At 38.3% G+C, this 25,020-nt stretch overlaps 1 protein-coding gene across 1 annotated transcript in view; it reads right to left on the bottom strand.

Moving 5' to 3' along the window:
• Positions 1-25,020, bottom strand: part of CSMD1 (CUB and Sushi multiple domains 1) — an 880,549-nt gene that overhangs the window by 90,083 nt on the left and 765,446 nt on the right. The window contains exons 44-49 of the mRNA XM_018562582.1: positions 21,697-21,777; positions 20,217-20,330; positions 16,954-17,142; positions 16,342-16,488; positions 14,936-15,124; positions 6,921-7,106 (exon numbers count right to left, since the gene is read on the bottom strand). Of these exons, the coding sequence (XP_018418084.1) occupies positions 6,921-7,106; positions 14,936-15,124; positions 16,342-16,488; positions 16,954-17,142; positions 20,217-20,330; positions 21,697-21,777 (906 nt within the window). The remainder of the gene's footprint in view (positions 1-6,920; positions 7,107-14,935; positions 15,125-16,341; positions 16,489-16,953; positions 17,143-20,216; positions 20,331-21,696; positions 21,778-25,020) is intronic.

The following is a 25,020-nucleotide window of genomic DNA, read 5'->3' on the forward strand; positions in this document are numbered from 1 at the left end:
GTTAAACGCGCTAGACTGACACAGATTACTGACCTGCTTGCTAAGATCCATACCCTCGAGACTCTTCATAAACGTACTCTAGCGGTTGGAGCTCTGGGGGAACTGACGTCCTTAAGGCTCCGCCTGCAATCCCTATACATGTTCAAAACTAAAAATGTGCTAACCAAATGTAGAAGCTTCTACGAATTTGGTGACAAATGTGAGAAACTCCTTGGTCGGGCTTTTATCCCGGAAATTATGACCCGCACCCAATCTAAAGTTTCCACAAACAAGGACATCGCAGAGGCATTTAGACAGTACTATACGTCCCTCTATAACCTTAAGGCCGATTCTGTATCCCAGGGTGACCGTCCTCTCCCGGAAATCATAAACGAGTACCTTGAGGACTCCGGAATGCCTCGACTCTCGAATAAGGCTATCTCGGTCCTAGATTCCCCCTTAACCTCTGAGGAGCTAGCTCTGGCCATCTCACAGACTGCTACCGGGAAAGCGCCTGGTCCCGACGGCTTCACCCTGGCCTACTATAAAACATACCAGGACCTCCTATCCCCCTATTTTATTGAAGCATTTAACGGGGTGGGATTTGGGGGTGCTTTCCCATTGGATACCCTCAGAGCCCATATTACAGTGATACCCAAGGAAGGTAAAGACCCCCTCGCTTGCGCTAGCTATAGGCCCATTTCTCTCTTAAACGTAGACCTCAAGCTATTTACTAAAATTCTGGCGTCCAGGTTAGCCCCCCTGATGCCTGCAGTAATACACCCTGACCAATCGGGCTTTGTACCCATGAGGGAAGCCCGAGACAATACCACAAGAGTCCTAGCTACTCTCCATGCTGCTAACTCCAGATCCATACCCCTCATGATACTGTCCACGGATGCCGAAAAGGCCTTTGACAGGGTGAATTGGCAGTACATGGACTCAGTCCTGCAATATCTAGGACTGGGTAATAGGATGTTGGCATGGATCAGGGGGATCTACTCTCACCCTACAGCACAGGTCAAAATTAATGGCTCCCTGTCCCAACCCCTAGAAATTGGTAATGGCACGAGACAGGGATGCCCCCTGTCCCCCCTCTTATTTATTTTAACCCTGGAGCTTTGTAAAATTCGATCCCATACAGATATCATGGGCATTCCCACCGGACCATCGACCTCCCAAAAAGTAGCAGCCTTTGCGGATGACCTACTATTCTTTCTCTCTAACCCTGTCATCTCCCTGCCCAATTTAGTAGAAGAATTTCGCCAATTTGGAACCCTCTCCAATTTTTTAATAAACTATTCCAAATCGGAGGCGCTCAATGTCACTATCCCCACGTCGGCGGCTCATGGGCTCCGCGCGTCTTTCGCCTTCAGATGGTCTACCTCGGCAATCACGTACCTGGACACGAAAATACCCAGAAATCTCTCCGAGACATTTAGTCTCAACTTCCCCCCGCTACTCCTTAAGATACGACAGGACTTACTCCAATGGACCATGGGCCGTTTCTCCTGGTTCGGTAGATGCAATATTATTATAATGAACATTATGCCCCGAATCCTTTTATTTATTTCAAGCTCTACCTATCCGTATACCCCCTTGGTACTTGAAATCGCTCAATAGGGTGTTCTCGCAATGGAGATCAGTTCCCATCCGACAGTTGGGGCCACCTGGAAGGTTTGTAGGAAGGTTTTTGACACTCCTACTGTCTCACCACATCCCTCCCCCCTCTTCCCAATACTGGGCAACCCGGGTTTCACCCCAGGACTGGAGGACGGGGCCTTTAAATCACTCAGACTATCAAACTGTTTCAGGGCAAAGCACTTTATACAACACGACTCATGGCCTTCCAGAACTCTCCTATTGTCGGACTCTAAAACAGCCACACTTGGTTTCTGGAGGAATATACAGCTCTCCCACTTCCTCCACGCGTTACCCCCTGCCACTGACTTTTCTCGCCCTCTCACGGCCTTTGAATCGGAATGCGATAAATTAGACCACCTTAGACATGCGGTCTCATTCATGACTTCTCTGTTGAATACTCCTATAGGAGATAGTGTCCCCGCCTACATCCGTAAATGGGAACGGGATCTAGGTGTTAGTTTCACCTCTACCCAAATAGCGAGACTTCAGTACTTCTCCCTTAAATCCTCCATTCATACGAGAGTCCAGGAATCAGGGTTTAAACTCCTCACTCGCTGTTACAGGACTCCCTAGCTCCTCCACTCAATGTACCCATCTGTGCCCAACTGTGGCTGGCGCTGTAACGAAGCCCCCGGTGACTTACTCCATATTTTCTGGTCCTGCCCGAGAGTGACCCCATTCTGGTCTTCTGTGAAGTCCTTACTGGGTAAATTCACGGACAGAGAAATCCCATGGGACCCAGCCTTTTTTCTCCTCCACCACAACTCCTTCCCCAGAAAACACTATAAAATGTCTATCCTTCCACACCTCCTGAACGCAGCATGCTGCTGTATTCCAGCCTTGTGGAAATCGTCCCAGGCACCCACGATGTCCATGTGGCTTCACAAAGTTGGAGAGGTGGAGAGAATGGAGGACCTGGTCTGGTCCGGAAGAGGCCAACATGCTAGACACTGCAAGACGTGGTTCTATTGGACTGACTTTACCCAGATGGCCGAATTCACCGCCCTACTACAGAACTCCTCCTAAGGGGGTGGGCAGCAGCCACGCAAACAGCGAACGTTGCCGAGGCTTGATCCCCCCTTCCTTTTTGTGGTATCTCCATGTGGTATCTGATTAACCGACAGTTGACAAGTGGCCGGTAGCATCGTTTGGCCCCTCAGGTTCCCCGGGGCCTGCGCCAATATGTCCACCTACCTCAGGAACACCTTCAATTATACACTGATCATAAGCTAGTCAACATGCATGCACATGTCCATAGCTACTTTACTTGACTATCGTCAGCCGGGTCTTAAGATAGCCACATAACTGTTGGTTGGTTGGTTTTCAGAAAACTCTCAAGTTCAAAGACATCTTTCCTGTGAATTAGTGGCCACAACTGAACCGCATACACAAGATGAGGCTGAACCAGTGTTTTGTATAGTGGTTGAATTAGGGATGTGTCTCTAGAGCAAATAGCCTTTTGAATACATGAGAGTAGTCTGAAAGTCTTTGTTAGCTGCAGCTTGAAATTGCATGCTATTGCTATGTGTGGTCTAAAGGGACCCCCAAATCTTTTCCCACAACAGATTTCCCCAGAGGAGCTCACAAATATATTTGTTGGATAGAGAAACGTGGACACACTCCCATGTGTGCATGGACCCCTTGAATGTGACAATTTGTTGGCTTTGGATCTCCATTATTATACTTGTGAAGATCAAAAACCAGTTTCCACCCCCTGAGATCAGCCAATCAGACCAAAAGGGGCTGGAAAGAGAATATTACCCCCTGCGTCTCAGATATTCTTGTTCTATTCATCATCTTGGAACCCTCATAACTGTTCCAGTTATGCACTATGGATCCGAAAGTGATGGCTCTGGTTCCAGCTATTGTTCTGCTATCTGCAGAGTCCAAACTCCGGCACTCTGCAGCGAACAGAACCAGAAACACCATAAAGAGACCCAATTATCAGAACTCTGCATTACGGTATGGTAGACCTCTGATGATTGGTGCCATTCAATTCACCTTGGTGCCACCGTTCTTTCCCTGAAGGTTCTACGATCATATCATGTATGGGACAAGAGTTATGACATATTACCTTTTTTAAACATTTTCAACATTGAAATACATACAAGGTGAGGTGACACCCTTTCCCTCTGGTGACAAACTCACCCAGAGACATTTTGTCTAGAGACTTCAGGATGAATATACATTGGTAAATGGATTGCTAAATGCTTCCCTGCTGGGGAAGCCCAACAAACCTACATCTTATTTAATTAACACTAGATAGTTAACGAGGATATATGCAGATTTTGTGTTCAGCTTGGAGACAGCCTTCACTAAAAGAAATTAATTGACTTTTCAGACAGTATTCACTAAAATAAATGAATTGGCTCATGATATCCTATGACAGGCCAAAAAATAAAGGATATTTTTATGGCCGCACCGTGACACCATCTGCTGTATGGAAACAGCTGGGTATCCCAGTAGAAGTCATTGACAAAATATGGTCACAACCAGATTTGGTCAGTAAAGTCACCCAGGATCCCTGGTGCTGTTGTTTACAATACAACAGTGTTGGGGATTCTGTCATATAGTGATGGTAGTAGAGTGAGGCAAAATCATCAGACGGCTGATCATTGTGTTTGTTGATGGATTTACATCACTGAATGACACAATTGAGAATAGATTCACATGGCAGGACATTATTTACATTTTTATTTACATCTTGTGGCAAAAAATGACTTTTTTAATGGTTTGGGTGTCTTTATTTACTTTTAGCTCTTTCTGGGAATTGATACCCCTGTACTCATTCCCTTGAGACAGGGGCAAATATATATAGTCCCTCAATATTGGGCTTGGTCCCCCCTAGCATGTTGAAAGGCATGTGGCCTGGTATGGTTCATAAAGGGGAGGCCACAAACTTAATGCCATCCCTTTGCTTGGCTAACCAGGCTGCATGTCTTGATAAAGGAATGGTTGGAAATTTTAGGGGAACTCCTATATAAAATGTTTTAAAAGGACCACATTGTACTGTTCTGTAACAGAAACTTTAGGTCATTTCCCAAGCATGTTATTCAAAGGATCTGTGTATTTTCAATGTTACCGTTTAAGCCTCATGAAAAGATCCCCTCTCTGCTAAATTATATTTTTTTAATTATTTGCAGCGGCACATGTCCCCCATGGTGGTGCCCTTTTATTAAAAAGGCAAGCAAAAAAAGCCAGATTCAGCTCTTATAGACTTCAATGACTGTAGCTTGAACTGAGCGTGCACCACTATACTCAGTTGACTCACTCCAGCAACTGCAACCATGCCATTCCAACATGCACATATTCCCTTTCTGCTAGTTTTAAATTGATCAGAATGGTTGCCATTGTTTAATTGTTTTATTTGGTAAATAATCACATTAGAGGTTTTAAGCTGCCTTGTGCGATGTTTGGCTTCTGGTGTGTTGATTTTCCCTTAAATGGGAGAGGGCAGTCTCCTAGGGTGACCTGGTTTCAATTTATGCATTGCTACATACTTTCCATAATTGGGAGCCAAGATAATTTTAAGTTAGGAACCACATTTTACCACTTCCATTACACCTTTATATGGTAGTGGGGCTTTGCATACATTTTGAAAATGTATGCAGGAGAAATTTCTATTTTAACCTAAGTAGTTAAAACAGGGGAATGTTCACTTTACAAAAATCTGGATTGTGGATTATTAACACCAGTATGTAAGAATTACATCCCATGTACCTTTTGTGCTGTTTTGAAATTCCATACCCCAAATGAAAATGGAGATGGTCTTTAAGAGATTTTTCCAGATTTCATGCCTATATTATAGGTTTTAGGTGGACCCAAAATGAGAGGAAATCCACCCAAAAGAGGCAAAAGTAGCAAGAATAGAACATTTTCTTAGCATGACAAAGTTTTGAAAGTCTAGCAGGATTTTATTGATGTCTGTGCCTGTTAGAAAATTATTTTTGCTAACTTCCTTTCCAGGTGATGGGTGTCAGAGAGAACAGGAAGAGAAAATACATTTCTTGTGAAGATTTAAAATCTCTGAATCTTGTTTTTCTTTTTTTTTAAATCAGTCATTGATAATGACAGAAATTCTTCCCATAAAAATCCAGGTAACAATGGGAAGTAAAAAAAGTGTTAAAGGCACTAAAACAAATTATCATAGCCACAGTATTAAAGATATTCAGCATGATGTTTGTGTAAGCCATACACAAAACCGGATATATTAATTAGTAATTCCCATGATAGCATCATAATATAAGCCCTTTAATCAATATAAGTGTTCAAATCCCCCACTCAGCCTTCCCTTTAAAAGTGAAAAGTAAATTAAACTGACAAGGCCATGTAATTGTCTTGCTTTCGGTAAAGCTCTGATCACTGTAGCTTCAGAAAATAGCAATGATAAATATCTCTTTTAAAGGCATTTCAGTTTTTACAGTATTGCTAGTTCAATAAGAACATACACATTAGTAAGTTTGATCAACGACTCATAATATTAAAAACTGGCATTGGTAATAATGTCTTCCTTACGAAAAGATTTATATTTTCAAAGTGTATGTCCTATTACACGAAAAACCCAACCAAATATCTGATGCTGAAATATAATGGTAACCTTTAATCATTGTTTTATGCATATATAGAAGAAAAATGCAACTTTAATCAAAGTGATAATGATAATAACTATTATTATTGATAATATTATCAGACCATGAGGGCTTTGTAAAACCAGATCAACTATAATTTTTTTAATATTTGTAAAAACAAATGGAAAGTGTTCCACACACAACACTCAGCAGCATTGATGGTTGTCAGTGGTCACCACAATCACAGATACGGCAACAATCTTGAATAGTATTCCTATTGGCTGTTGTTGCCATTTCAACAGAAAATAAACACAGTGATTTCTTCTGGCTATGCAAAATGTCAGCATACATACCTAAAAAACTAGTCTGATATGGATTTGAAGGGTAAAACCCATTATATTGATGACCAGTACCAATAAGGGAAGGGGCTTTCCATTTTAGTTTTGAAAAAGGAAATCAGCATGACAGAATATTACCAACTAGAAAAATTTATTTTTGTAAACAATAAGATTTAAAAAAACACGATTTCAGAGCTTGTTTTGTGTTATTTGTATTCAAATAATTCCAATGGAAATGTTCCTAAAAGAACCGTATACGTATGTATTTTCAAAATAACTCAGATCTTTTACATTTGACTAGCTTTATAGAATCTGTTCAACTGAATCCTGAATACATGACAAGCAATTTGATTATATATTAAAAAAACAAGAAACATTCTGATACACTTACGCTGACAAACAGGTGGTTTGCCTACATTACTCCATGATCCATCTTCTTGACATACTGCTGTTGATTGTTGACTAGATTGTAATCTGTAGCCTTCATTACATTCATATATCACTTTGCTTCCCAAAGTAAACTCATTTCCAGATACCGAGCCATTTCCAGGTGGCTTAGCAAGTCCACAGGATATAGCTGAAAATAAAAATAAAGGTTAAGTATTTTATGAATTATATTTTTAAAAAACATACATAACTTTAAATATTATTAACTTCAAAATTCTTGGAGACCAAAATATGCATACTGGAAAAAATCTGCAGCAATTAAACCTTTTCCATCTCCATCCCTACTACCATAACTGCGTTGCAATCTTTGGGGAACTTCTAACCTTGCTAGCTACTTAAATGTTACCAAGCTCCACCATAAGAGGCTGCTCTTTGGAATGTTAAAACTGCTCCAGTTTGAACTCCAAGTACACCTGTACAAAAAGAAACATGGAGGTTGCCATGTTGACCTACTTCTGAAAATGCTAGCTACTCGGCCATATCTAACTTCAACTTTTGAATCACTAACCTAGAACAAGCATGCAACTAGTGAAATCAGAGCAAAGTCAAAATTCCTGATGTTCATACTTGTTCCATGTCAGTGGGACAAAAAGCATTAAAGCCAATGGATGAGCATGGCACCCGGATAACTATAATTTTTACAATGTATCCTTTATAATGGCTGTAATAAAGAATCTATTACATTTTTTGACAATAATTATGTGTACCTTCTTTACAGGGTCCTTGCTTTGGGAAAGCTGCAAATGGCATACAAGTTGCTCACCCTGAGAAATATGTATCAGGGTGAAAGATAGCAGGTGATGGAAGCACAACACACTGGAAAGAAACATGGCTTTTGAGCAACTTGATGTCAATAGTATCCTTGTCACACATCACGTCAGGAGTGACTCCAGCTTCCCTTCTGTCAAATACAGCCCAGCTAATCTGTCCTTTCCTCTATGAATAAACATTTTAGGAAAGAACATCACAGACAAATATATCATGGTACTTGAGTCAATAGTATATTGTAAGAGAGGACATCATCTGAAATTGAACAATATTATTGGGAATAAAAAATAATCATGTTGCTAAATGTAGCTAGTAGACATGTGCACCAGCAAAAAAATTGTTTAGTTTAGTTTTGAAACAAAGTTTCTTTTTTTTGGCCGCAGACAACCACCCGAACACGGCGAAAACTAGGTCTGGTAGGAATGTTAGGAGAATGCCAATTCAAAAGCAAAGAAAAAAAACAAAACTTTATCCATTACTCTACCCGGCCCTGGATTAGAACCTGCGACCTTGACAATGGCAAACCTGTACGCTAACCACTACACTATTTACTCTGAAACTTTGACCATAGAAATGTTGTAGAGGGAAAATGTTGTCATTTTTTTTTCTAATGTCATTTTGCTGCATCGAAATTCATGCAATAACGAATTTCGGATTTGTTTGCATTCGTCTTAGCTGTAATTCGGAAGCATCCGAATCTCCGAATTTCCGAAAATTCGTCCGAAAACGAATCGCACATGTCTAGTAGCTAGTTGTTCTCACAGTTCAGTACAACTACCAGAATCAGCATGTATCTATTTACACTGGTCACATACAAAAAATCTTGCCCCAATCTGATAGTCTTATGCAACACTCAAAGAAAGGATAATTTAGTGATTCTTTTAAGAGATGAAAATAAGTATTTCTGACATCAGGAAATACTCTGTATAGCTCATGGAGATTACTGGAAAGTAGTTTAGGAATCTCCCTCTAGAAAAGCAGCATCATCTTTGTCTGTGCTTCCACAGCTTGAGGTGGGGAGATCTATCTGCCTGTGCATTTCCTCCCAGCTCACACTTGGCCCCTTGTATCAACATCTCTGCAATAAAGAAATGAGCTTAACAAACAACAATACGGTTATTTCTCATATAAACAGCAATGAGGCAATGTTAGACTTTTGCACAGCTGCCTTGGTCTACATGACATAAAGTGCTAACTTTGTCTCATGGTAGATTCACCATTGTTAACACATCTGCTAATATCTGACATCTAGATGACACAGTTCTGGTAGTTTCCTGGAGACAAACTACTAAGACGGTAGACCACTGCAGACTTCTGCTTTTGAAGATGCTAGTGCTCTGGGTGTCACACTGAACCAATGGTTTCAGTGTTTTCTAAGTCCATGTAGCTATCATGGCAATAGTAAGGTGCCCTGTTCTCTGGATACTTTATGAAATGGAACAAAACAGCCTGGCTGTAGCAGGACAACTGGAACAACAAGGAATAAAATGAATTGTGAAATATTCTGCAGAGATTTCACTGGTGAACTTCCACAGGCATAAAAATAGCCAGTTCATGGCACAACATATCATACTGTAACTAAAATACAACTCAAAATAAACTCATTAAAGTTAACCTGCAGCCAATATTGTATACAGTAAATTAAAACTTTATTTCAAGGTTATATGTCTCTCTGTGAACTTTTTTTGGAATATTGTCCTTCACTTCCTGCCCCTTTGTTTCCCATACAAGAAATGTGGGTGCAGTTGTCACTGGAAGGCATGGAAACCAACAAATACTCTTCATCACTCTACTAAAAAGTTATTATCTACATTCACATTAAAGAGATTTCCCATCACTTCCTTTTCTGACAAGAAGTGGGGGGACATTTCCTCAGTAGGGATAAAAAAAAACCTGACAGATGCTCTAATCATTCCTCTATCCAAAACAAAATACAATGTTTTGGACAGAGTGCGTTCTGCAATTTGACCAGTTTTTGCCCTACACACGTCGCTCATCTCTAGCAATTAAATTTTAGAAATCAGGTAACTAAAAAGCAAACGAGTTTTAGATTTTAATGATCCTGCTTCACTAAACTAATATGTGAGTGTTTTCTGTGAAATACTTTACTTTTGGGAAGTATGGTGCTGTTTAAATATCCCTCTCTGTATGTTGTCTGTATGTGCATTGCAATACTGGAACGTTATAGTATGTATAGAAATGTTTAAGTTGTTTTTGCAGTTTTTTTTTACTTTGCTTCCATTCACTGCATACAAATGAATGCACTTTTACAATAGTATTTGCTATGAAGCTAAAAACAGATAAGCTGAGTACTAGCTGAATTTTGTGAAGGCAGATTTAATTAATTCAGAGGTGGTTTGAAAGTCATATGTTGAAATTTCTTTCAAAGACCCCTTCAATTAGCGGGAAGCTTCAAGTACTTCATTCTAAGTACATTTGAGGTAATTGACAGAATGGGAATAATGTCACCTGGCTCGGAGATAATCTTAACCAATTAAAGATTTCTCATCCACAATATACTATTGTTGAGACACATATTACTGTGTATATTTTTCTGAGAGTTAACAAACAATTTGGAAAAGTGCTGGCATATCATTATTTTATATATACAAATGGAAATTCAAAGAAGAAAACAGACATGTTTTTGCTAATTATATAGTGATTTCTAAAAAAAAATAGAGCATTTAAATATAAAAGGTTTATTTACAAATGTTTAATTTGATAGATGAAAAAAAGAAAAAGGCAGTATGATACCTTACAATTTCTTGAGCTATAATTGTTATAGCTGATTAGCAGATCTACAGCAATATATTGTAGTAATTAATTAAAACTGCCTTCACGGCCTTGTTTCTTCAACCACCCCTGGATCTTGTTAACCACAAGATTACTCAAGGCTGCCACCGCATCCACAAAATTACCACATGTTATTTGCTCAACTATTTAATCATTCTGGTCTCCCACATTGTCCTATATGCAATCCATTACAGTCATTAAATGAGATGTACACCCATTAATATGTCTATTTCATGACCCCCGCTTGCACCCAGGCCTCGGAAGTCCTCTCTAAATCGTTGGGAACACCTCTGTTTACTTGGGGCTAAAAAAATTATTTTACAACACTGGATCCTGAAAGATTACCCCAACTTTCAAACTTATAACTTATTTTGTTCAAATTTCTATCTACGGACATGTTAGACAAGAAATTCCAATCCATTGACCCAAAGGCAACTTTAGATGACTGGTACACTTTAATACACAATGATTTATCTATAAACCATAAAACTGGTTTAGAATCTTTTATTCTCGCTATGACTGGCTATACATTGACAGGTAAATGATACTTACCATCACTCGGGAACTTTGGTATATATTTTCTTTCCTTACCTCTACCCTCTTAGTACTACTGTATCCTTGTTCTTGGACCTTCCCTTGATCTATATCTCTTCTTCTCCTTTGTACCTCTATCTTAGACATTTTGCCTTCCTACTCATTGGTAACATATGAGAACATATCTAAGATATATGCTTACCTTTAATGGTTCAATTTAGTTTTAATCTTGTTTTGATGTGCGATGTTTTCACATGTTGAATGTGTTTCTACCTAACTTTTTCGGTTTTCTCTTTTATAAGATAATGACACTAATCATTGCTCCACCAATGTATATTTTACATGCATTAGATAATTGTTAAGCTACTGGGATCTCAGCAACCATTTTGCTCTGTAAATGTTTTCCCCCACCAATGTCATACTTGGAATGTTTGTGTTATTACATCTTTCTTTCAATAAACTGTTATGCTATATAAAAAGCCTTCCCAATCCCTCTCCTTTCTGTACTATGTTAATGAATAGTCTCTTTTTTCACATACCAATGAATAAAATGTAGCAACAGAAGGACATGTAGAAATCTGTATCTTGTATAATTACCAATTTTTTTTGGTAAATAGGTGTATGAATTTGCTTTTAATTCTTGGAGTTCGAATGCATTAAGTTGGTTGGTGATGTATGTACAAATTATACTTTAAGCTCTGTATGTGACAGTTTTGGGGCTAGAACAGGTATTCAAACAATAATCCTCGGGGTTGATTTACTAAAGGCAAATAGAATATAATTTTATAATGGATTCAGAGTCTGGACTTAACGCACCAGGCTGTCGTGGAGGGGGGTCAGGCTGAGGAGGGGGGGTTGGAGCAGCGGGATCCAGAGGTGGGTAGCTGGGTTAGTATTAGAAGGCGGGGGGGAAGAGAGCTAGAGAGGTTAGCCCTGATCTGATTCACCCCAATAAATTTGCCAAGTTGCAGGATGTTGGGGACATCAGTTCAGGGGGGACACTGCTGGAGCACGACTCATCCTATATCCACAGGGGGAGTAAGTGCTCCGGCGAGGACGGGAGCAGGATGGAGGGTCAGGAGAAGCAGATCCTGGTGGTGGGAGACTCCATCATCAGACGGACTGACAGGGTAATCTGTCATCGGAACCGTGAGCGTCGAACAGTGTGCTGCCTGCCGGGGGCTCGTGTTCGACACATTGCGGAACAAATTGACAGATTACTAGATGCGGTTGGGCACGACCCCGCTTTCATGGTGCACATCGGCACCAATGACAAAATAGGAGGAAATTGGAGTGTCCTAAAACAGGAGTTCAGAGACCTGGGTGCTAGGATGAAGGAAAGGACCTCCATGGTAGTAAACTTTTGTCCCACAAGAAGAGAGGAATCAAATGTATGTGCACCAACGCTAGAAGTCTGGCAAATAAAATAAATCCTAATAGGTTGGACTTGATGGACTAATGTCTTTATTCAACCTCAAATACTATGTAACTATGTAACATAATAGTACAGATAACACTGCATACAAAAGTTCTAGGTTTAAGCTCAGGGGACTAATATCATTCTTTAATCAAATTAGGAGGAAAAAGGATTTAATCTACAGCTTAACAAAAATTCACATGAAGGGAAACCTACGTGAGGGTTTATAAACTTTAACAAAGTGTTGGAATATTCTACTCAGCATCAGATGGATACTAGACATATGCGATTCGTTTCGTTCCGAATCGAAATTCGGACGAATTTTCGGAAATTCGGACATTCGGATGTATCCGAATTCCGAATTACAGACATAACGAATGCAAACGAATCCGAATTTCCATTTCCGAAATTCGGTAATGTTAGTACGAACGTTTGTTTCGTTTTCTGTTCTTATTCGTTTCTTATTCGTTTCTTATTCGTTTAGTTCGTTGGAGCAAAGTGACATTAGAGGAGAAAAATATTTTTCCCCCTCAAATGTCACTTTTGCTGCAAACGAACGAACGAAACGAATAAGAAACGAATAAGAACAGAAAACGAAACGAACGTTCGTACTAACGCTACCGAATTTCGTCCGAATCCGAATTCCGAATCCGAATTGACTTTCACACCCGAATCCTGAAAAACGAAATAACACAAATCCGAATTTAAAACGAAACGAAACTAAACAAATTTTTTGGCAGTGCACATGTCTAATGGATACCTTTAGAAAAGTTGGCACAAACATGAAAAAGCCAATAAGCATAGCATTACTTTTTACACATACCTCTAAAAAACAAAAATAACACATACAACAGACTAACCACCTAAACATATTGCAATAGCTTTGCAAAAACTTTTTAACCCAAACACATTCTACATAATCATACAGAACCAAACAAGTTTTTTTTATCCCAATTCTCCTTTTCACAAGAGTCTTCAATTTTTTTTGATAGGCAACAAAAGAATTAAAGAAAAGCCATATCATATTTCCATCTCCGTATTGAGGTGTGTGACTGATGACTAGCATAACAATTAGTTTGACATTTAAACTTTCTTTCTTGATGGACACACAAACCTTGTAATCATTTTTCAAGCAACACCTGCACTATCTACCTTTTCACTTATATACACTTAAACTGTGCTATCTTGTGCTTAAACACAGTAGTAACCATATACAGTATCATTTTTGCTACTGCTATAAAAGTCAGCACATGTTTTCTGTTCTCAGGCCTAACTAGATATATTTTTTAAATATCACTGCAACCTGCTGTAGCTAGCTGGTTGTAAAAACTCAAGATTCTACCTGAAGATTAATAACCACACTGCTCAAAACCCCTGAGGTATAACTTAACCTCATACATTTACTGTTACTGCCTTATTTTCCTCTGAACCATGAAAGAGTGTTTGCACTCTCTCCCTCAGCAACAAGTAATCACATTCACTGGCATAATAGCTGTAATACACAAGGTTAATTTTCTTAATACCAAGAAATCCACTGGTATGGTATAATGGAGGTAAAACTCCCCAAATACCTCCTGCTTGGATCCCACCAACTGTCTGGCCTTAGCTATTTTATAATGCAATGCCTTAGTTAGGTCATTTACTCCGTAATGTCCTGCTGCAGCCAAACATGGACAAGGCTGGGTGCTGGAATATAGGGGATACCAGCCCCAGTTTTCAGCTCCCAGTAATCAGCACATATATACTGATTACATATAATGTTTATAGGACAGGTGTGTTTGGTTATTAGTAACTCCAATGTACGCCAATTTTAAAAGCATTTGTTCTTTTGTAAATGCAGTAAATTAGATACATACTTCATACTGTATAGAGCCCTTGTGATCAAACTGCAGTACATGGGCAGTATGTTTCTCCTTGGCCCTTACTGTGTGGTTCACAGGCTCCAGAACCTAGTCACTGGTTTGTCCACCTAGATCCTTACTCAGGCAGGGGAAGAACATATTATTTAGACTGAATTCTGCTTTTTAAATTATTTGGTTTGTTGCATACATTACTACTTTTTTTGTTGTCCATTTACTTTTCTCTTTTCCTTTCTCTGATCTTTATAATGGAAGTTGCTAAAAGCAATATTCAAAAAGATGATTCTAGTAATTTTTAGGGGGATGTAGAGAGCATTGATTTATAAAGGAATTATAATGACTGTGATCTCTAGCAGTCTCATGTAAAGTGCCCCTAGTATCTTGCAGCATGACCTCATGTTTCTTACCATCTCCTGTAGCATGCCTACAGAGATATCAAAATATAGATTGGCATAGAGTAAAAAGGCATAAACCAGATTAAGATGAAACATCCTATAACAGTTCTTGTTGCATGTCTTCAATGAATGTTTGCCAGACAATAATCTCTGTATCTATATAATTTATATTTAATCTCTATACTTGACATACCTTTACAGATTGGTGCTGGTGAAGCCCAGTCATACATTCCATTTTGTTTTCGTATACATGTAGTGTTACTGTTCCCAATCATTTTATATCCTGGCTTACAGTAGTAGTAAACTTTTGAACCAAGTTCAATATCCGTTTTATTTAAAATACCACCATTATTTATTACCATGTGCAAACTACAGTAGGTAGCTGTGAAACAAAATAGGTAGATAAAATGGATCAGTTATAAATAAAGTGTTTACAATATTTACTGACAAATGGCTTAACATACAAATGTTTTTACTGTTTTTGCATAGCATTGTTCCATCAAACACAAACATGCACATTAGCATTTTTGATGCTGTGATTTGGTTTAATTGCTGCCTATAGCACCCTTATGCTATTCCTATGATCCCAAAACGTTCATGAGTAGTAAGATAGTAGAATCAAAGGTATAAGTGTTTATGAGTTCATTATGTAACAAAACATTATTCCATAGATTGTTAGAGCTATTGACAACAATATAGCAGTAATTATAGGCATGCACAAACAAAACTGTCCATGATATTTTTGTATTTGCAGTTACATTTTTAAGCATGCTCAATAAAGTAATGTTAATACTTTTGAACAGGTAGTTGTGATAAATTAAAGTATATCTAAACCCTAAACTTTTAAGGGAAGGGCTGTTTGTTTATCACAAATTTTCCCTTGGAGGAATTTCCCTACAGTTTCTGTCCCATAGACAGAAACTGAAGGAAGTGAGATGAATTCTGTCTAAAGTGAAGACACAGACAGTGAAAAATTAGACAGGATTTCTTACTCTTTCCAACATTACCAAAAACTAAAAATAAACCCAAAGTTTTGGCTTTGATGTGAACCTGTGCCAGACTATGCACATTAAATTACTTACATATTCTAAACAAGCAGTAAAACACTTTAAAACAAGCTCTCAGTCACCTTTGCAGCTATAGGCATTATGAAGAAATTCAACTTTAAAGTTTATCACAGTGATTTCCTATTACTTTCACAAGCCTGCTGGGCTTCTAATGTATATATACAGGTGTTTCTAAGCTGTTAGGAAATACTGCAGCCTTGTTTCAGTCAGTTTCTGTGATCTGTGAGGATCTTAGAGAATGAATTACTTCACATTACAAAAAACTAAGGAGATCAGGCTTGTTTTATTGCTCTTTTACTGCTTGTTAAGTATAGGTAAATCATTTACTGCCCATAGTCTGGGCACAGGTGCACTTTAAATACATATTAACATATAAGGTTTAGGAAATAAAAAGACATGTAGGAAGTCAGAAACCTTTATGTCTAAATACATTTGAATGCATTAAATCTTTCACAAAGCTTGTTAAAAATGCAACTGAAAAATCTCAGTCCACAGATGATAAAATATGAATATCTTGAATACTGTTACAAACCTGAATATCGAATCTTGAAACCCCTTTTACTTGTAGCATGATCTGTTGACCAGCGAAGAAAAACAGTGTTGCTTTTGCTTGTAAAATGTTGTTGCCCCGTTAAATTGCCACTTAATGCCACAATAAGAGGGCTCTGTCCAGCTGGCCCTTTAAAAAGAATACAGTAAGAAAATCACTTGAGCAAAATTACGTCATGCTGCTCTCCCAGGCTTTTCTAAAGAAAAGTACATTTTATTTCTCTGCCCTGGAAATTTACAATATTATTACTATGAAATAAAACAATATTGAGTGTCACCTTGTGATTTATGCCATGATTTTCATGCCTTAGTATAAAAATTAGGTCATATCATTTTGCATTTAATGCAATATAAAATAGGTTTTACCTCATATTTGTAACATTACTTGATACGTGCAGTAAGCATTTTAGCAAAATATCTGATTATACTTATAATCAATTTAGCTTAAAAACGTTCCCTGTAACCGAAATTTAACAGTACATTATTTTGTACTCCGTATACTAAGCATGCATATAATTGACCATAGCTATTCAATCAGTTGTAATTACAGCTTGCCAATAGTGCGTGTGTGTTTTATAACTGTAATTGTTCTTACCATCGAATACTTCAAGTTCATCAAACTGTTTTTCGCTTTGAAACATATCCACAAAAAATGATATATTGTAGCCAGGTTCAACCTTAATGCTCCAGGAACATGTCTGAGAATTAGGATAGTTTTCTGGATAGCCAGGGCTAAGGATGACCCCGGATGATTCTTGTCGCAGTTCATTTGCAGGACATTGTGCTACAAAAGATAGATCCAAGCAGCCAGTTACATATTTTGACATGCTGGTCTACATGGTTAAAACAAATGTCTAATTTTGACTAAAGATACAGCAGGGTTATTCAGTAAGACAAAGGGCTAAGGGCGAAGTGTAAAAATAACAGTAATCACAGCAATAAGATTCCATTTTCCTTCATCTACAACCACATTATGCTGAAATGCCTAAAATGAGTTGCTACATGTAGCTCAACATTGCTTTTTGCATTTCTTTATTGAATAGGCTATAAAGACGTTTTGATCAACATATCAACATTTTCAGCATTGGTTCTCAGGAAAATCTGTTCAATCCCTGAGATGCAATCTGGTCATTTGCTTTTGCTTCTGTAGCATGTGAGACCCACTATGTAGCCTAATCTAGACAGGTAATGAAAATGATCCTCTGTGCTTCTCCAAAACTTTATTTTTATTAATAAAGTTATATTTGTATTAATACTCACCCACTCATTATTTTAGAATATATATTCATAGGTGGCAAAGTTCTACAGTAAAATCTTTAGAATAGCAAAGCTTTGTTAGAATAGTCAATGTCTCTTGCTGCCATAATGTAAGGCTTCTTTGTATTGCCTGATTTAGGCTAGCAACACAAATGTGCAGTGTGATGCAGTTGTAACACATTGCTGCACTTAAAAAAAGTACTTTCAACTCAAACAGTTACAAAAAAAGGTATTGCTTTGTCAGTGCATTGGGGATGCACTAGTAAAGGAGGATAATGCAACCCCTACACACCTGTTATGAACTGGCTCTAAGTCAGCTAAATATGGACCAGGTATTTTGAAGCAAAAGGTGTTAATGTCTTACATTTATTTTTCGCTTTAAAGCAACTACAGCCTAATAGAAAAGTTTGTCATTTGCTACCAGCTGCATAGTGGGATCCTTGTTCTCTTTGTTAAAAGAATAATCAAATTGCTCAGACTCAATAGGAGACATGTAGATCCTAGGTAGCAAACCCACATAATATGGGATTTTACTAATAAGCTCCTAAAGATAATTTTTACTGTAATACCACCTGCTATATTATTTTTACCATAATACCCCTCTTGCATCACAGATCCTGGGCTATTTAGTGTAGGTTAGTGTTATTCAGTGTAATTAAATATTCATTTCCTATTGTTTTTTTTTATTTTTGTTTTAGGTGTTTAGGGTCAAGGAAGAAAGGTATCAATAAAAAAGAAGTATGAAGATAATGAATAGCCTGGCTCTTCCTACCATAGGACAAAACTAAAAATGTCGTAATTTCTAGATTTCCTTAGATGTATAAAGCACAAACACAATACAATTCATAGCCTAACTTCTCAATATGACTTTTACTTTTCTTTACCTTTTTGTAACTCTTCTAGATATTATGTTTTACACATTTTTAATACCATAGGTTTTCTGACAAAATACTACTCATTTTTCCAGCAAATAATATATAAAGTTACAACTTTTGAAGAACTCTAAAATGTTTTCTATGGCTTTTTGTATATAATTTACGGATATCTATTGGGCTAAAATAAAACATGGCTCAGTGAAAACCACTCTTGTCTTCCAATCTGCTGTCTCTTTATGACCAACTTGTATTTCGAAAGTAAAAGGTAGTAAAAGCAGATATGTTATTCAGCATAACAGATTCTAGGAATGTTTCCAAATTTCACAATGGATACTTTCTGCTGGCAGTGTAATTATAGACCTTTTCGCCAAGCTTCAGACAATAAACTTTTACACTTTCCCAAACTGAATGATCAATGACAAAAACATAATTATTGTTACTATCAAGAAGCTGCTAAAAATAAAACAGAAGGGATTTCATATGCAGACAGTGCTAAATTATTTACAGACTACATATTCAGCATTAAATATATCATGTGTGCAGTGATCAGAGCCAGGCCATTAACATTTATTACACAAGTGCTTTTGATTTCCTTCTTTTTTTCACATACAAATTGAAGTAACTGTATTGCAAGAACATTCTGTAAGCTCACCATATATACTGTATGTGATTAGGTGAAAATGTTATTGATAACAGTAAAACTGTATAGCTATTTTATTTTTTTCCCTGTAATGATCCTGGACAACCTTGAAACAATTGTCATTTAATAAAATATGTTAAACATAAGATTTTTTTAGACCTATATTCAAATATTAAATGCCAACCCCAGAAATAAATCATTTTATTTTCTGCACAATAGAGAAGGCTTAGAGGTACTGTCAGTTTTTTAAATTACTGTCTGTGTTCCAAAATGAGGAAACTTAGTGTAATGTAAAACATGATTAGATCTGACTGGTTGTAATTGTGTTTCTAAGTTTAGAAAACATTGCTGTTTTATAAGTGGTGATACAAATGTTACCTAAATGGCTATGCCCACTTTCAACCACTCTTTTTTACATAATATGTTCATTGTGTATAAAATATTTGCAAAGCTCCAGTATTATGCTGTTCACTTTACAAGATAATTTGCACTTTGCAGGGTAGGTTTCTTCAAGCTTGGTGAATGTGATGACATTTCACTTTGCAAATACCCAAACATGTCCAAGGAAAAAAACAGAATTATTGTTTACACATGATTGGATGATAAAAGTCAGCAAAGCGTCACCTCATTCACTAAACTAAGTGAAAATGTCCTTTGTAAAGTGAACAGCTTAGTTGGCTTTAGTAAATCAACCCCAATATCTCAAATGTAGTACCGTATAGTACCAAATTACATATCCTATTTTTGTCATTATTTCAAAAAACGAAAATCACATTGGTTGCTTTAAGTTATTTCATATTGTTTAAACTGATATTTGCATTATCTTATTAATTGGGGACAAAACTACACTCTGAAGAATTTATTTTGAAGCTCTCTCTATTATGAAAAATACACATTTACTTTACATGTTATATTTATAGTGACTGACAGATAAATTAAGAAAGATGTAAATAATTTAAATTTACCAGTCAAAGATGCCACAGGAGGATCATTAATTTTGAAAATCAGTAATAATGCAAATTGCCTGAATTGAATATTCCAGCATTAATTATATTTTGTTTCACATTTGAAAACTAATTAACTTACCTTCACAGGTAGGTAAGGAACCCTCAAACTGCAGCTGAGTAATCAATTTACAGGTTATTATATCATTTCCTATTAAGGTAAACCCTGGACGGCACCTGTATATTACAAAATCCCCTATAAAGCAAGAGTTATAGATTGAAACATTGTTTACAGAAAATTATCTGGAAGAAACACACAAAGAGAATATGACAGATTATGTAGCACACATGGAACATAACTAAAAAAGGTAGACATCAACATTCATGCTTGATTAGCTTAAGGTACAGTATCAAAAATACACTATCTATGCCTGTTTTGCACTTTTTGACCAATATAAATATGTGGTATTATTAATATAGGGTTTTTTCTGCATATAATTGTTTGTGTAGTTTGTCACTGGCTTTATGTTAGAACACCCATTAATGGGTAACATGACTAAGAAATTAATATGTGACCAATGGTCCATATACATATGAACTGATACGGATCTATTTATTGCACCTAGTCACTTTATTGCTGTTAGCTAGACAGAAATATTTATGCTTCCAAATTCAAAAGTGGGAAAAACCTTGGCATTAAGCTTTAAAGCTACAAAATTAGGCTAACCATTAAAAGCAGGCACTAAGGAATGCTTGAAAGTACTCTTTATTATCTTCCTTAACCACAAAAAATAATATTTTAAGCCCAAGCCCAAGCCTTAAGTCCAAAAACTGAAATATAATATATTGCAGATTTCTAATCCATAGATGTGGTGTCTGCATTAGCTTTCTTGTCCATGCTGAGACCATTTTCAGCAACTACCTGTTGATCTTGTCAGAAATGTACGTCCTTGTCACTTCCTGAGAGAAGAAAACACTAAGATCCTCATCTTTATTGTGTAAACGATTAGTCCCATTTATTCACCATGTAATGAAGTTGAAGATGGGCAGACGTGTGAAGTACAGTATGGGGGACTACCCCATAGATACAATGGAGAAATGAGTGTAGATATGAAGGAACAGTAAGTGTGTTATTTTCAGGATCAACATGTGAAAATAGGAAAAGAGAAACGAATGCAGCCACCACATCTAATGATTTGTATGTTGCAATATATTAAATTTTTATTTATGAATTTAGATATGCTTTAACACCCAGGAATCCCAAAAGCCTAGTCATATAAATATGCAAATAATACTCAGGTTTTTATAGTCAGGGCACTAAAAGACCCCATATGTTCTTTATTGAAATGCTCTGAGTCTGTATCCAGTAGAGAGTCTTGCATTGCAGGTTGGCAGTGCTAGAGACCGAAGCTGAAATGTAACTATTGAGTTTCCTGGGCTCAGGGGCTCCTGGGGCACTTTGTAGCTAGACACATAGATATGTAAACAGTAAATAAATCTATGAGCAGGGGCTGCAAAGTGCCTACAGAGACCTGTTTTTTTTAAGTTTATTAAATTAAAAAACAAATACAAACATATTTATTCTTGCATAAAATCAATCAATAAAACATGATTTATGATACCTATTTCAAAGTCATCATTGTCAGAAATGAAGTCAGCATTTGGCACAGGTGCTGGTGATTGGCATTTCTTAAGTGCATATGCTGCAAAGAAAATAAGCATACCTATGTGTTAAAATAAAATGTTTGCATGGCAAATTTTGCTGCATTTTATGTTGACTGGTTAAATATTAAATTTTCTTAGATGTAAAATAAAGAAATACTTTGCAATTATTGAATAGCCAATTGGTGGGGCTGGATTGTTTAAGAGTAAAGCTATGTTACACATATATGCAGGCTGGAGAATCAGATGTGGGTAGATTGTAAAACTTAGAGGGTTATTCACTATAGAGCCGAAGGATCCAGCCGTAGCTTTGGCTGATCCTTCGGCTCGCTTCGGCCACCTGAGCTCTTTGGTTCAGTAGAACTGAAGAGCTGCTGTACGGGCTATTCACAATAGCCTGTACAACAGCCGAAGGTAAGCTGTAGTAACAGGCGAAAGTACGGCCAAAGCCGACTGATCTCCACGCAAATGACAGCTGGGCAGAGCCAGTCGTGATCTCATGGCTTACTCCGCCCAGTTGTAATGACAGATCAGCCTCCCCAAATGACCTGGGGATGCTGAACTGTCATTAAACAATAACGACTAGGCAGAGCTGGCCATGCCATCATGGCCGGCTCTGCCTAGTTGATTTTTTTGCCTGGGACCTGCTAGAAGACTCTGGCAGGTGCCGGCCAATAGTAATCAGTTGGGCAGAGCTAGCGGTGATGTCACCACTAGCTCCACCGGGAGTTCATTGCGTGCGGTTGGGTCGGCGTGCCTCGTTTTCTTTCTTTCTTTTTTTTCTTTGCTTTAAATTTCTTTTTTTTTTTCTTAACTTTTTTCATTTAATTTTTTTGCATTTTTAAAAAACTTTTTTAACATTTTTTTCCATGCAGAGCATGTTCAGCTGACCGAAGGCAGCCAATGTACGGCTGAAATCAGCCGTACAAGGTTGAAGTGAATAGCTTAACAGCGTTCGGCTCACTTCACTTTGGCTGGCAGGTGAATAACCGCCTTAGTTGTTTTCAGTAGAGATTGTAACTACTAGGATTAAATAACCAGATTGTGATCCAGATTAAGGTACCCACATGTATTTCAATGCTATCTTTTAAATTCAGGGGGTTATTCACTATTGAGCTGAAGGATTAAGCTTTGGCTAATCCTCCAGCTCACTTCAGCCACTAGAGCCCTTCAGTTCTGCCAAACCAAAGGACTGCTGTATGGGCTACTCACATTAGCCCATAGATCAGCCAAATGCAGCTGAAAAGCTCAGCCGAGCGAAAGCATATGCCGAAGCCACACCCGAAGCTGGGAAGAACGGTCGGCTGAAGCCATTCTCTCCACAAATGTAAACAAATAGTAAACAAAACCTGAAAAAAACAGTACCCTTTAGGTCTGGTAGGAATGTTAGGAGGGACCCCAAGTTAAAAATAGAAAAAAGTATTGGGATGGTGCTTTTCCAGGGTACTTCCTGGAAAAGGACCTTGTCCCCATGCTTCTTCCCCACAACCCTGGCTTCTTCCCCACAACCCTGGCTTCTTCCCCACAACCCTGGCTTCTTCCCCACACCCCTGAACCTGTGGTTGTAGGGTGACATCATGGCCGGCTCTGCCTAGTTGATTTTTTTGCCTGGGACCTGCTAGAAGACTCTGGCAGGTGCCGGCCAATAGTAATCAGTTGGGCAGAGCTAGCGGTGATGTCACCACTAGCTCCACCGGGAGTTCATTGCGTGCGGTTGGGTCGGCGTGCCTCGTTTTCTTTCTTTCTTTTTTTTCTTTGCTTTAAATTTCTTTTTTTTTTTCTTAACTTTTTTCATTTAATTTTTTTGCATTTTTAAAAAACTTTTTTAACATTTTTTTCCATGCAGAGCATGTTCAGCTGACCGAAGGCAGCCAATGTACGGCTGAAATCAGCCGTACAAGGTTGAAGTGAATAGCTTAACAGCGTTCGGCTCACTTCACTTTGGCTGGCAGGTGAATAACCGCCTTAGTTGTTTTCAGTAGAGATTGTAACTACTAGGATTAAATAACCAGATTGTGATCCAGATTAAGGTACCCACATGTATTTCAATGCTATCTTTTAAATTCAGGGGGTTATTCACTATTGAGCTGAAGGATTAAGCTTTGGCTAATCCTCCAGCTCACTTCAGCCACTAGAGCCCTTCAGTTCTGCCAAACCAAAGGACTGCTGTATGGGCTACTCACATTAGCCCATAGATCAGCCAAATGCAGCTGAAAAGCTCAGCCGAGCGAAAGCATATGCCGAAGCCACACCCGAAGCTGGGAAGAACAGTCGGCTGAAGCCATTCTCTCCACAAATGTAAACAAATAGTAAACAAAACCTGAAAAAAACAGTACCCTTTAGGTCTGGTAGGAATGTTAGGAGGGACCCCAAGTTAAAAATAGAAAAAAGTATTGGGATGGTGCTTTTCCAGGGTACTTCCTGGAAAAGGACCTTGTCCCCATGCTTCTTCCCCACAACCCTGGCTTCTTCCCCACAACCCTGGCTTCTTCCCCACAACCCTGAACCTGTGGTTGTAGGGGTCTGAGGGCAGGAGACTTATTTGCATCGAGGTACCTCCTTGCATAAAGGGGCATCCAGATGCTGCCTCCATGTCAATGAGTAAAGGGTACTTGTTCACTAAAGGGTTAACAACAATGTAAATAAAAAGACCAGACTTAGAAAAAGTCCTTCAATTGAAAAAATTGAAGTAGCATGTAATTGTGTGACAACAAATGGGCAGAGCCAGTAGTGATATCACGGCTAGATTCGCCCATTTGTTGCCATGGATTGACACGCTACTGCTCTCAGGTCATTGGAGGACAGTGGCCTGTCATTGTATGACAACAAATGGGTGGAGCCATCAGTGACATCACGGCTAACTTCTCCCATGTGTTTAAATTTGGCCCTTGTCCCCATCAGCATGTTGATGGCATGTGGCCTGGTATGGTGCAGGGAGGGGAGCCGCTCACTTGTTCCCATCTTTCCTGCACTGACAAGCCAGTGCTCGGATTAAGGGTCTGCTTGAGAATGTTAGAGGGGGCCCACATTTGGTCCACATTTTTTTGGGGTAGGGATCCCCCTTAAAATTCCTACAAGACATAAAGGGCCTGGTATGACTTTTAGGGGGGAAACCCCTTGCACTTTTTTTTTTTATTTCAGGGGGTCCATCCTAACATTCCTACCAGACCTAAAGGGTCTGGTATGAATGGGAATGTGGACCTCACGCTTTTTTCCCCTTTGTTAAAAATGTTTTATTCTGTGAGCTACCCCCCCCCCCCCCCCCCTTTTTTCTATTACAACAA

Source organism: Nanorana parkeri, unplaced genomic scaffold (assembly GCF_000935625.1).
Source record: "Nanorana parkeri isolate BGI_ZX_2015 unplaced genomic scaffold, ASM93562v1 scaffold586, whole genome shotgun sequence".
Lineage (NCBI taxonomy): Eukaryota > Metazoa > Chordata > Amphibia > Anura > Dicroglossidae > Nanorana > Nanorana parkeri.